Source organism: Charadrius vociferus, unplaced genomic scaffold, assembly GCF_000708025.1.
Source record: "Charadrius vociferus isolate BGI_N301 unplaced genomic scaffold, ASM70802v2 scaffold161, whole genome shotgun sequence".
Taxonomy (NCBI): Eukaryota; Metazoa; Chordata; class Aves; order Charadriiformes; family Charadriidae; genus Charadrius; species Charadrius vociferus.
The window spans coordinates 6,718,567-6,732,464 of record NW_009646928.1 but is presented as its reverse complement, the minus strand read 5'-3'; the positions used below and the strand labels follow the sequence as shown (position 1 = coordinate 6,732,464).

At 40.7% G+C, this 13,898-nt stretch overlaps 1 protein-coding gene across 1 annotated transcript in view; it reads right to left on the bottom strand.

Annotated features, from left to right (window-relative positions):
• Positions 1-235: 235 nt before the first annotated feature.
• DPP4 (dipeptidyl-peptidase 4) overlaps positions 236-13,898 on the bottom strand; it is a 34,810-nt gene continuing 21,147 nt past the window's right edge. Inside the window, exons 19-25 of the mRNA XM_009894651.1 lie at positions 11,822-12,016; positions 10,840-10,894; positions 8,666-8,765; positions 6,951-7,015; positions 1,758-1,830; positions 1,430-1,503; positions 236-580 (exon numbers count right to left, since the gene is read on the bottom strand). Coding sequence (XP_009892953.1) covers positions 482-580; positions 1,430-1,503; positions 1,758-1,830; positions 6,951-7,015; positions 8,666-8,765; positions 10,840-10,894; positions 11,822-12,016 — 661 coding nt within the window. The 3' untranslated portion in view covers positions 236-481. The remainder of the gene's footprint in view (positions 581-1,429; positions 1,504-1,757; positions 1,831-6,950; positions 7,016-8,665; positions 8,766-10,839; positions 10,895-11,821; positions 12,017-13,898) is intronic.

Sequence of the window (13,898 nt, the reverse complement as noted above, 5' to 3'; positions counted from 1 at the left end):
AGCATTAGGTAATTTCTGCAAAATCTGTTTAAACATTTATCAGTATTTTCACAGAAATGATCATAGGTTTCATTGTATTTTTTGTTGGAAACATTGTTAGTTTTATTCCTCAACTGATCTCCATGTTGGTTCCTCCTCTGTGACATTTTCATCATTCATTACCCTAATGTAGAAACTGGACTGTTTCTCTTTTAGATTGAAATATCAAAAGCTACTGACTCAAGCAAGTACCATGCTTTCCAGAAGTCTGCAACACACCTACATTCTGGTGATGTTAAGACCTGATTAAACACAATCAATAAAAATGCAATAGTTGCTTGGCAACAGAAATCATTATAAAGATTAGCATTTCATTGTATACACAGGTATCCCAAGAGCTGACCCTTCTCATCTTGATTCATAAAAGTTTTTACTGGCTCAGTGTACATTAGCTAGAGAGTGTTCTGGAGAAGTACCATCACTGACCACCAAAACGCTGGTGCTAGGGCAGTGAGAAACACTGCTTTAGGAAGTGGCTCATGTGGGTATAGATATGCTTATGTGCTTGACCAGAGATGGCATGGTCTTTGTCGGTATACCACTGTGGGAAAGAAAAATACAGAGAATGTTAGTGCTAGCCGCATTTAAATCATAGAGCTCAAACATGACAGACAAAAACATGTGCAACCATTTAAAATTATCCCAGCATGAGGCTAATTCAGCATGGAGGCAAAGACATGAGAGTGGTAAGAAGCTGCTATGATAGTTTCATCCCTGCTTTGTGCGTGGGATATACCATCTATTTGTGCTAAAAGTGCACAATGAATACGTGGCTTGTCTACATGGAGGGGAGATGCAGCTCCTCAGTTCAGAGTGGTGCCTGAGCTCTGCACCCTGTAAGCCCTGCAAGTTTGGCTGAAGGACAGCCGAGCGCTTGGCTTCCTTCTGCATCTTTTTCAGCACTGCTCCCCAGGGGCTGGGAGAAGGTAGAAAAGGAAGAGTTTGCACCTTGGTCTGAGAGTTTCCATGTACAGCATTAAGAAGGGGCGAATAGCTACTTGTCTTACAAGTTCAATAGAGAAAACACCAAATGTGATGGACAGGTTATTGTGGGCTTAGCTGAAGTTAACCTTTCCTTACATCCTATCTGCAAGGTACTATTCATTGGACTTTAGGTATATGCATAGATTGGGATTGACCTGGCTGTTTGTCTGAGAACACAAAAAAATTAACTAAATGAAAGATTAGGTAAACAGGTTTTTTTTTTTTTTTTTTGTACCAAAGATACATGGGTGCTTTATGTTACAATTTCAGTTACTGAATGTGAAATGCAAGTATGTGAACTTTCATTTAAGATGGCAATTGATTTATAGCTAACAACAGGGAGCTTTTGCCATTATTCTCACAATACAAACCCATTTGTATGATGATAAACAAACTAGAACCATACCATTGCCTGAAAATCCACTTCAGCATCAACAAGAGCTTTGGAAATCTGCGCTGCTTGCTGAAAGTGAACATTATCTGAAAAGTGGAAGAAGAAGAGGAAAAAGGTAAACCAAAAAAAAATTGCTTCTGTAGTACTCTGGGGGAAAAGCAAAGCAATGAACATAGTAGACTCCCCAGTACTGCTGACTGAAACACATATTAGTTGCAGAAAGCAGTATTATTTTATTGACGTAAATGTAACAGCCTTGCCCCTTCATGCTTTTGTTTTGTCAGTAGTAGAATTGTGAACCTGTCTGTAATACTAAAATGTCTAATTAACTGCAACTCACCATCTGCTGTTCCATGAATAAGGAGATATTCAACTTCCTTGAATTTTTCAGCTCTGGCCATTACTGTTGAACTCTGAAATTAAAGAACAGGAAAAAAAAAGAAAAAAGGTGCTCTTTATTAGAAGACAATTTGCTACCAACTGACTTTGATTCCTTTTGACACAGTCCGGGGTCCTTCAGATAAAATCAACCACCCCTGTTCCCCCCCCTGCACCCCCAAACAGCGTGCTCACGTACCCAACAGCACTGGGAGCACTCTCAAACCATTCTACACGGGTCTGTAATTACTACCACGGGTTACGTCTGCAAAGCAACGGGCAATTCCAGAGGGCAAGAGTTTTGCGAGTGAGATGATACACATTTAATGCATCGCTAACACGTTGTTAGCCTGCAGCACACCACTTGCCATAGGTTTCCTGTGCGACTGCAGACAAGTTAAAAAATGTTGCCATGGCAACAGTGCACCCTATGATAGTGAGGAGTAGATATTGCAAAGATTACATGACTTATCTTCCCCACCAAAATGTACACTAGCTTACCTGTAGGTAAGTCAACAGAGCTAATATTTAGTCTCAAGTAACAAGAGCTGACAAGAAGTTTAAAACAATGCTCTCCCCCAAATATGATAGAGAAATGCCTGAAGGGAAAACCCACTAGACAAAAATCTATACACAGAAGTCAAGCTACATTTTGGGAATTGAAACAGAATACAGTGATAAAAAAAAATAAAAAATCAGCAACTAGGATTAATCAATAAACTTAAACCACAGTAACAACATACTCCCTGGAACGTACTGACCACCTGACTTGCCACTGTGACTCAGTACTAGAGAATGAGGAAAGTAAGGATTGAAAGTAAGATGATCTTTGATTTGGGCAGAGAAAGGAAATAGCACAGTGCTCTGCCATGAGAGTGGGAAGAAGGAAAGGGACAAGAGATGAAACATTTCAGGCTTGATAAGACAACCAGCAAAAATGGGGTAAAAATATGGTGAATTAAATTTCCTTCTATTTGCAATATTATACGGGTTCTCTGCTGAAAATGGCTGAACCCCTGCAGAAGTTCTCTCTATATTACAGCAATATAAAAGCCACTATGGCAAGGAAAAAAAAGGTAAAAATTAGGAAAAAAATCCACACAAGTGCTCTAATTTCTTTATGCATCTTGTACACTCATGAATCTTTAAAGCAAGCATAAATATTAAATGCCCTTTGTTGTAGCAGAATAGTGTACCACAACCCTCATAGGTGAAATGAGTTCCTTGTAGTTCTTCAACCAAATTTAAAAAACAAGATAATCAGAGAGAAAAAAACCCACCCTCCAATCCGTAACACTGCAGTTGCCCTCTTTTGATAGGCAAAGGCTGCAGAGCACCAGAAATCCCATCTAATCTATGGAAATCCATGCACACTATCTGTTGAAACAAGTTGGCATCATGGAGCAAGAACAGATAGTTACGAGAGTGCCAGAAGCTGGAGAGAGGACTTTGCTTCAGAGAGGAGCACTGGTACAGCAGCTGACCAAAAGAACAATTCAGAAAATAATGGCCCAGTCATATAAAGAAAAAGAAGTAGGTAGTATCTTTTGAGTGCATCATTTTCCACATGTGCAGGGGAAACTTAAGAGAGTGCTTTTACAAGTTTTCTTCCAGCAAGTCAGTGCTGGTTTAAGGGACAGCAAACCTGCAAGTGGAAGCCTGACTTGAGCTATGCTTCTGAGAACTCGACTTTCCAAACGCAGTTTCAGAAAAAAAGATAACACTATTTTTCCCCCTCCAAGCAATAAACAAAATTCAGCTATTTGTAAAATACTTCAGAAAGAAGGAACACACAAAAGAGATACTTTCTTTTTTTTTTTTTTTTTTTTTTAAAATCACTTGCAAGGGAGGTCTCGCTGTACCCATACTCAACATGAAGAGTCCCTTCCCTAAAACGTACTTTAAGGACACAGCACTTCTGCCAAAAAAAAAAAAAAAGTTGCAAAATAGGGAGCAATCTCAAGTTAGGCACAGATACAGCACAAAGCAACAGCTACATCAGCTGAACAAACCTCAAGTGGACAGCAAATACATACAACTTAATTTACACCTTCTGTGTCATAGTCATACTGCCAGGACAAAGGTTCTCAAAAGGTAACGTGAACAAGTGCTGAGAATTGGGCCCTGCTGAGTGTAACTGGCTTTTCTACAGCTCACACAGCAGTCAACATTTTATCAGCACTCCACAAACAAGTTAAGGTTTGGCTGAAACTGAAGGTCTCTCTCCCTTTAGCATATTCTCAGATAATAGAACAAATGTCAAATCAGTACAAGATGGCATATTTACAAAATTGTACCCTGTTTTGCATAACCTAATGATGCAGCAGTTCTTAAGGACTGAACATTTCAAATCTGCTAGAAAAAGATTGCCAAATCTATGACTGTTTCAAACACTTGCCAAAAGCATATCAAATTCAGAGCGAACTGCAAAATAATCTTCTCACAAGTTGAACAGTCTCGTCGATATGCTTTACATGGCTACTGCATCTGACCTCTACAGCTCTGCCCTCAGTTAGTCTCAAGTCTTTTACATCAGGGTCAGGTCTTCCCGGGCAGAGAGCTTTGCTGCCTTTCAGCCTAGGATCCCAACACAACCATACTGCGAGCTCCACCCATGCTGGCGCCTTTCTTTAACAAAGCTTTGATTTGTAATAGTTCACAGCTACCTCAAAAGGCACTGATCACACCTAATTAGCCTACTTAGAGAAGTGTGAGTCTTGACTCTTGACAAAAAGTATTTAACATCTCAGATTCTCTTCCTTCAGTAAATGTGAAACCTACTGCCACAGTCATACAAAGGTGGGTGTACCCTTCTTACCGAAACTAGTTTATTGAGACTATATTGACAGTCATTAATAATACTCTGCACATTAGGAAGACACCTAGCAGCACCCATCTTCTCTATGCAGGGGTGTACACAGTCTCATTTCTTTTAAATTAGGGCACTCAGTATAGAGTTTATGCAACCTTTCCCTTCTCAAGCCAGCTTGATAGCGGATGCAGCAGGATAGAGAATATAAGATGCAGCATGCAAACCTGACAGTATGAAGTTAACAGTTCAAAAATGCTTTAACAGCTTCAGCTAGGAGAGCTTTCAGTACATGTTTTGCATTTACTTGCTAAAAAACATTCAGTTCAGAAAACAGCTCTGCTCAACAACAAGGGGCCAGGCTGGCTACTGGGACACGGGCACGGAACAAAGGGGCTGTAAGCCAGGAACATGCTGGGCTGAAGTCAGTAAGGGTCTTCAGCAACAACACAATCCCACAACCCTTCCATTGATGCTACACGAAAGCATCAAACTCACTTCTTGAGCTACCCCACCCCTCCAGGTTTATATGCAAAAGTTAATTCCAAGGAATACATGATTTGGGGCTTTTAACAATGAATGAGGACTTAAGTTGCGTTTTCCTATCTCTAGAAGCAGCAGTGAAGTGTGACAATCCGATCTGTGCAATTACCCCTCCTCCATCTAGCCACCATTCTCCCCAATTAGTCCTCCGAGTAACACATTTGAAACCTTTAGCTCTTTGGTACTGGCAGTTTCAACGTGGCCATTGCCAGCAATGGATACTATGCCAAGAAAATCCGACTCCTGGCTTGAAAGGATTAAACAGTCCTCTGTTGCCATCTGTGCCGTGAAGCTGGTGAATGACTTTGTGCACCCAGAGCGTTAACGTTCGTTCTGCACGACGACAGTAACTTCTATTTACACTGCTACCTCGCAGACCTCCTACTGTTCCCACTGCCTTAAAGAAACCCGTTGGGAAAGAGGCAGGCAGGCGGCTGCAGGCTGCTGGTCAGTCCCCAGTGGGCCAGAGCAGCTCGCTGGTCAAAAGAGGCAGACGCAGCATCAAGCCTTCCAGCGGCACTGCCATTGTTCTCAATTTTGACCAGAACATCTGATACGGCAATTGACAAAACTAGATTACTGTAGTGATACGTCAAAACAGACGTTTCAGTCCATATATTTATGCATTTATATGTTTTACCATACTTTTAAATCAATGCAACAACCCTGACCCTTTTTTCCCCCCATGACATTTAATTGCATCAAGACACAATCAGTGCTAAACTGTCTTCTAGCCTATTTACCAACCCAAACACAGAGAATGCCCCATCTCTTCTCCTTTAACCCCCGTGTTTGGTTCCAGCATCACCACGTCTGGACACCTCTGTGAAACATCCCAGTAACCAGGGCACAAAGGACCCCCCAGATCCCTCGCAGTTCTCCAAAAGCCACTGCATTTCCACCTAGATCTGAAATTTAACAAAACCTTACAGAAGGCTTGGGCTGCTGTGCCCTACTCCCAGCTACCTGTGACTTCACAAAGCCCTGGAGGCAATAAAAAGCAGCTGGCACACAGAAGAGTAAGTGAAACGAGTCATCATGCCATAATGAAGACAAAAAATTTACAGGTATTTTGCTCCCATTGGAACACCTGGAAATTCCCTCACTTCTGGGCAACCATTGGTCATTTTAGATCAAGCCTTGGACACCCTGCGTTCCTGGAGATGGGGCCAAAATTCCAGCCCCAACACTGCTGGCTCTCAGGTGGTCTGCAATTTGTTTGATGTGATCACAGTACTTTCCTACCTGCCAAAGTTTCCCAATATTTGGGAGATTTTGCTTTCCCTGAAAAAACTTGCAGATTCTAAAGCAAGAAAATTCACACAATACCATTTTTTTCTTTTTAAATTACATTTCAGAGAGAACTCGAGTACATTTGTTTTGGTGGAAATGTTGTTTAAGATAAAGCATAGTTTGCCCACGAGCATATTAAATTTTAAAACAAATTTGTTTCTTAGTGATTAAAATAAAACAGTTTTTACAGCTTGTTTTGCAGTCTGCAAAGTAGCCAAATGGAACTGAATGTAGAAAAAAAAAAACCAACCCAAAAAACAAGAAAGCCAAACACACCAAACAAACAAGAGAAAGCCCACACCATACAGCAAGGAGCAACTGCCTCACTCAAATCCAAACACACGGGACTACAGCCTCTAAAAGCACAATGCAACAGTTACAGCTGGAAAGAAGAAACAAACTTATTTCTTCTTATGGGGAAGGAACCAGAGTGCATAAAGAAAAATAGAGTGGTGTAGAAAAGAAAAAAAACCACACTTCAAAAATGAAATAAAGTGATTTCTTTCTTACATTATAGTTGTTCAAATTGTCACTTGCTATAGGAAGGCCCATGTATCGCTCCGTGTATATTGAATCTGTAATAAAAAAAAAACAAAACAAAACAAAACAGATGCAGAATCTGCTGCTTAATTTTCAATCTGTCTACCAGAAATTTTATCCACTGATACAAACAATAAAAATGCATACTGGAAATTGTGGGAAGCATGAGGCGGGGGAATGATAAAAACAGGCTTTCCACAATGAGGCATGTAGGTAACCATCATTATTCAGAATATTTAATCTTCTTGTTGCCATGGACACCTGAATGCTGAATATTAATAAAGTACTTTGTGTCAGTGTTACCTTATTGTTATTCTTTCAGTAATCCGAAGAAAATTACTGAAAATCCTGCAGTAAAGGTCTAGCATTTGAAAAAAATCTTAGATTATTTTATCTAAATGTTTCCTACTACAAATCTAAGATGAAAACGTAGCAGTAATTAGGACTCAGCTTCGCTCTATGTTATATATAGTAAAAATTAAGTATCTCTGATTTTCCAGAGATTTTTCAGCATGGTATCATATTACCTTTTTTGCAGATTTGCTGCTTTATTTTAAGCCATACAAATCAACACTCCGTTGCCATATTCTAATGTCCATGTGACTTTTCATCAGCGTGGCCACACTGGGTTGTTTTTGTTTGTTTTTTTTTTAAATGTTGAATATGCATGATTTCATAACCCTTTCCTTTATCTAATCAACTAAAAGTGGAATTTTAGGCATCCTGATCTTCACTAAAAAAAAAGAAAAGTATTTCCTGCGTACTGTAATATTCACATCCAAAACATTATGAAAACATCCCTACAGCCTCAATGCACTACTGCTAATACCTGGGAGTATGATTTGATCTGTTGAATTAGCCAGAGCACATCACGCACTATTATACAGCCTCTGTGCTAGTTGCAGAACGATAAATTATGCCTTATTTAGCAGAGGTTTGCCAGGAAAAGCTTTCCCTTGAATCTTTTTGGACAAATCGAAATAAGAAAAAATGTCAAAATGTGGTCACATTGTACCTAGCACATATTATATTTTTAACTGTACATAATTTTTTTAATCTGGGAGGAGGCCCCCTATAACTTTATTTATAGCCTCGTTCAACCACAACCTTATATACTCGGAGCTTGAAGCACGTTCAGACTTGTCCACTTGTTCAGGTTTTCCTCACACCAAACTATTCTTAAGATTATTTAGATTTATAAAATCCAAAATTTACACTCTAAATGGAAAAAGACAATTGAAATCCTATTCTGTTACTTTGAGACAGTAAATTACAATGCAAGTTTGACGCTAAGCCTCACAGTTTGTTCTTATAAAGAGTGAAGTAGCATTTTGAAGAAGCAAAGTCTAATAGCAATGGATTTCTGACACACAATACTGGTCTTGGAACACACGGCAGCTTTGGAAAGCTAACACAGACACATTACAGCAATACTACAAATATTACAATAATTTAGCCTTCATTAAAGGTTAAAGATATTACCTGGACTTTTTAAAGTGGGAAATAAGATTTAGGGAATTGGTTTAATTCTGAAATGCAGTACACAAGAGTTCATAAAAACAGACCAAGTGGCATTTACATGGCATCTAGTAGATAATCAAAGTTCCACGCGATGAATCAACACTTTGCAGCATGTGCACTGCAAGACATATGGGAATCCTTGTAACGAGGAAGCCATCACATACCATAATATTGCCAACGTGACACGGGGGCAACCGCTATTCCACACTTGAACACGCCGCTTCCAGAGCCAAGCACCATGGAGGTCACATATCCCCCATACGACTGAGAAGAAAACATTGCTGTTATTTTAGTCGGAAAGAAAAGGATGGGGCCCATCTGCTAAACGGTTCATCAGACATTTATAGGCTCAGCGTTTTTCATATTAATGAACGCCATTCTGAATTTGGGTCAGATCTCACCCTGCCTGCTCAGTGGGGGAAAGAGGCATCAAACAGCGCATGGCAGCTGCGGCGCTGATGAATGAGGACTTGCTGGGGAAAAAGGGCGCAAACGCCGCTGAACTGTGACTCAGCGAAGGATGACAGTGTGTGGTAGCACCGTAGGCAGCAGCGAAAGACAGGAAACAAGACACTGCCGAACCGCTGCGTCCCTCTCCGTGCTGGGGGCGTGGGTGGAAGCAGAGCTGGGGCCCACAACGCGCCTGATGAGTAGCTGCACCAGGACATCCAAAAATTTACAACTCCCTCAGAGCGGGCCTACGGCAGCTCACTTGCTAACTCTCCTCCAAAGCGTCAAGAGCAAGACTGTGACTGGAGAGCGAAGGATCTGGTGCTGCGTCTGTGGGAGGAACTGTGCAGCGACACACTCCTTGCTATGCACAGAAAATTCACTCGCAGTCTAGCCTGATACACAGATGAGTAAATATCTGACACACTTGAGCATCCAGGCAGCGAGATACCTAAACAATGTCGCCAACCGCCCAAACGACTGCCCTCACTAGAGTTTGAAGGGGTTATTTAGGAAAATGTGCCCACCCACAGTCAAAAAGAAGAGCAATTTTTGGATCTCATTCCTGTCTTGAAACCAGATTACAGGCAAATGGAACTGTGTCTTAGTTCAGAGCCCTTAAACGTTTGCTCCAACTTCAATGCTTAAGTCCTCCCAGTGAGATCAGCGAAGTAAAGCATGCACTTAGTGATTAAACCCACATATAAATATGTTGCCTAACCTGGCCACCATAAAGATATTACTGACAAACCTATGGCAAACAAAACTAACGTTCACAGGCGACAGGCTGACAATGAGCGGCTGACAACCTGAAAACTCAAGAGATAAAGAAAATCTTTTTGCCCACAGGATCAGCATCCAGCATGTGTAACCTCAACCTAGCTCCAAACAGGACTGCTCTTCAAGTACTCATCCTGAGGCTCATAAGGAGTAGGATGCGAATGCATTAAGTCCTCCATTTCTGCAGAAAGAATTTCCCTCCCACTAAAGTAAATACTGCTACTTTTGACTTCATGTAACACAGGGATGCTTATCCTCATAAGAAAAGTTAATAAAGGCACCATCATCACCATCTTGCCCTCAAGCAATTTACTCACTGGTGCCTGTCACCAGCAGTGACCAAATTTCAGCTAGCAATTTAATTCAAGATCCTGCGTGCCATCCTGCATATAGTTAAATATAGCATGCTTAAACAGCTCATGCAAGAATACTCCCTGGGACACCAGAAGCAGCAGTGAAACAGCAGCCCGGGACAGAGAAGTGTTCAGAGTTTTAGTCAAATACATACCACTAACACTACCTACATACTTAGCCTTGCAGCTGAGGAGGTATGTATATGCTATCAAACACTCCCCTCTACTGTGACAGGTTTTAAAGACACATCAAGTCAGAGAAATTTGGCCTCTGGTTGGAAATACTGCTGAAATAAATGGCCAAGCACAACAATACAGCAAATTTACATATTCTCAGGCTGCTAGTAAAAACAGAACAACTGTGCCATGCAGCTGGTTCACATGTAATTTTACACCTTTTTAAAAAAAATTCGAATCATCCGACTAATGTAAAAAGACACTAATGAGTATACACAGGGATATTATTTTATTTTTTTAAAATATTCGTTCATCTTGTACACAGGAACTTGACAGTACCCCTTTAAACAGTTTTTAATCACTCTAGTAGTCCTAATTTCTGTCTCAAAGGTTCCTGCATACTTACAAAGGGCCGATGAATACAAGCACTTGTAAGATGTACTTCATCAGTTCATGGACTGTGCCATGACCCCAGAGGTGCCTCACACTAAGCACTCCAGCACCTCACACACACAGCAGCACAACAAATAGTTGTTACAATTAAATAATAAGCCAGCCAAACTTATTTAAGTACTTACCCAACCCCAAATAGCTATTCTGTCCTTATCAACAAAGCTCATTTCAGAAAATTGTCTAAAAGCAAACAGAAGAATGAAATGCTTAATGGATTGCAGGTATTGGCCATTACACTGATGTGCCGATTTTCCACGGTATCTGCCTCTTTCTATTGTACAAATAAGCATTTCCCACTTCATCATAGGGACTGCGTATGAAAACATTCAATACTTCAGGCATGTATGTCTAAGAAATTCAGAAAAACATCTGTGCATGTGAAAACCCCAAACCTGGACACTCTGTAAAAGCCCTCAAACCACGCTCACTGACATTTGTATTGTATTAGATTAGATTTCATTAGATTTCACCACCTGTCTTGCCTTTATTTTTTAAAAAAGAGGAGCAACACTCAAATTGCAGCAGCAAGAGACAGGCTGACACCTGTACACCCAGTCAGGGTTTGAAAAAAAAAAAAAAAAGATTCTGAAATACTATTTGTTTAAACTCCTTAAAATTTCAAAAACCCCAAAAGCAAACCCCATGAGATCACTTCTTTATGATTCTGAGAGATTCATACTGACTTCATTCGGTTTAGTGAGGTTCTACAAGCATAAACCAAGTGACAAAGATGAACTATGATGCAAAGGCTGAGTAGTTCATGCAAATAACTCTGTTACAACAGAAACTTGAAAAAGCTTGGAGTAAAACTTCCAGCTCCAAGTTCCTTGGTAGCATGCTCTTCTACTAACGTGACAGCTATCATCTCTACAAAACCAGGGAGATGGTAAATTTGTATTACAGCATTAACTCTTCTCTCTTTTTAAGCATAAAATGATGGCTGGCCCATAAATGACATACTTCAGCATCCAAAAGTAACGTAGAATTTAGTTATGTTTGTGCTGTAATTTCAAGATGTCCATTCAAACCCTTCATCCATTTTTCCCCCCCCTACACAATAAGCCCAGAAAAGAAGGAGCAGGTGTTGACCATTTCACTGTAGCTCACCTGGCTGCTTCTATCTGATCTTCCACTTCATATGTTCCCAGCCTTCGGTTTATTGCATGCATAATTTTATCTCCTTGGTATCCACTTCCTCTGCCATCGAAGCTGGCCACAATGATGTGCTCGGTGCTTGCAAGGTAAGTAGCCCAGCTGATCCGGAAGGCGTAATCTACTTTCTGACTACAGGGTCCTGCATACCTGGGTGAAAAATGCCACAGAATTCAGGCATTTATTCTCCACCTATTCTCACATCAAGCATTTGAAAGACATTTACTGCTGACAAAGAAGGGCAAACTTTTAAACTGAGCAAACAAGAAAAGTGTCACTGACTGACTCCAAACTGCTGCTTTGCCAGGGCATTAAAAGCAACACGCTTTTTTAAAATGTCAACTGTTAATCAAGAAAGTAGACTGGATTTTATTTGTTTTATTGCTTTCTGCTCTAATAAGAGACTTTCATTACTTCGGCTTTAAGCAGCTTATCAGAAACCCAAACCAAATTCTTTTTTGTGTTGGCATATCTAGTCATCCAAGTTTCAAAGTGATGTTCTTTAACTATTTTTGTTCCATTTACCCATAATTTCTTTGGTTGAAGTCTGAAATCAACAAATAGCTTTCATTTGGGAAAATGAAAAAGATCTTTTTCTGCACTTTAAGTGTCTCATCAGTGTTCCCTACAGTCTAAACTATTTCGTATGCAGGCTGAGAAAATGGAAGCAAAACTGTAATTGTAACTTTTGGTTTTAAAATATTCGGAAGCACTTGAGCACTATGAAATGACACTCTGAGTGCCTGCATAGTAAAATTCTCTTTGCAGTGCACTTCTGTAGCAACTAAGTAAGATATAGAAAAGTGGCTCTTATGGCTCATTTATAACCCATTTTTCCCAGTTTTAAAAGCAAAGAAAAAACTACTAGGAATTCCCTCTATCAAGCTTTGTTTCTATACACTATGGATCCTGACATTTCCAAAGGAATTTCTCCTATCAAGATCACAATGAAGCAGAGCTAATCCTGACAAAGGCCCAGGTAAGTCAATAAAAACAGAATCAAAACCAAAATAAGTCTTCAGCAGCAAAGAGCACTGCCTACTCATTAAAACATTCAATAGGGATATCAAAACGTATTACAGTGCTACCAAATTACATTATATAAAGATGTATCTAACAATTAACAGCTAGTTTCTTCCTGGAGTCAGCTTTTCATAAAAAGAGGAAAAGGTTAGCATTTCTATTTTAACGCATAGCTAAATTTCAGTAATTTCCAGTTAGAAGCAAGCAGACCAGCATGAACAGAAGTGCCTGTGGAAGAATGGACCAAACGGCACATGCTTATCGTCTTGAATTTACGAAAATAGAGCAAATGCAATTCTGACCACAGGATGCAGTTTTCCAAAACCAGTGGACAGTCAAATATAATGGAGAAAATGCAATGTCACACTCGCTACTTCAGCTTTAGGATACACAGCTTATTTGAGGTTTCATTCTGGAATGCAATTTCATTGAATGTGATTTCATTGAATGGCGAGGTAGACACGCTGGAGGGGAGGGATGCCATCCAGAGGGACCTGGACAGGCTGGAGAACTGGGCCCAAGCCAACCCCATGAAGTTGAACAAAGCCAAGAGCAAGGTCCTACATCTGGGTCGGGGCAATCCCAAGCACAAATACAGGCTTGGTGGGGAATGGCTGGAGAGCAGCTCTGAGGAGAAGAACCTGGGTGTGCTGATGGACGAGAAGTTCAACATGAGCCAGCGATGTGCGATCGCAGCCCAGAAGGCCAACCGTACAACCGTATCCTGGGCTGCATCAGAAGAAGTGTGGCCAGCAGGTCAAGGGAGGTGATTCTGCCCCTCTACTCCACTCTCATGAGACCCCACCTGGAGTGCTGCATCCAGCTCTGGAGTCCCCAACATAAAAAGGACATGGACCTATTGGAGTGTGTCCAGAGGAGAGCCACGAGGATGATCCAAGGGCTGGAGCACCTCTCCTATGAGAAGAGGGTGAGAGCGCTGGGGCTGTTCAGCCTGGAGAAGAGAAGGCTCTGGGGAGATCTTACTGTGGCCTTCCAGTACCTAAAGGGG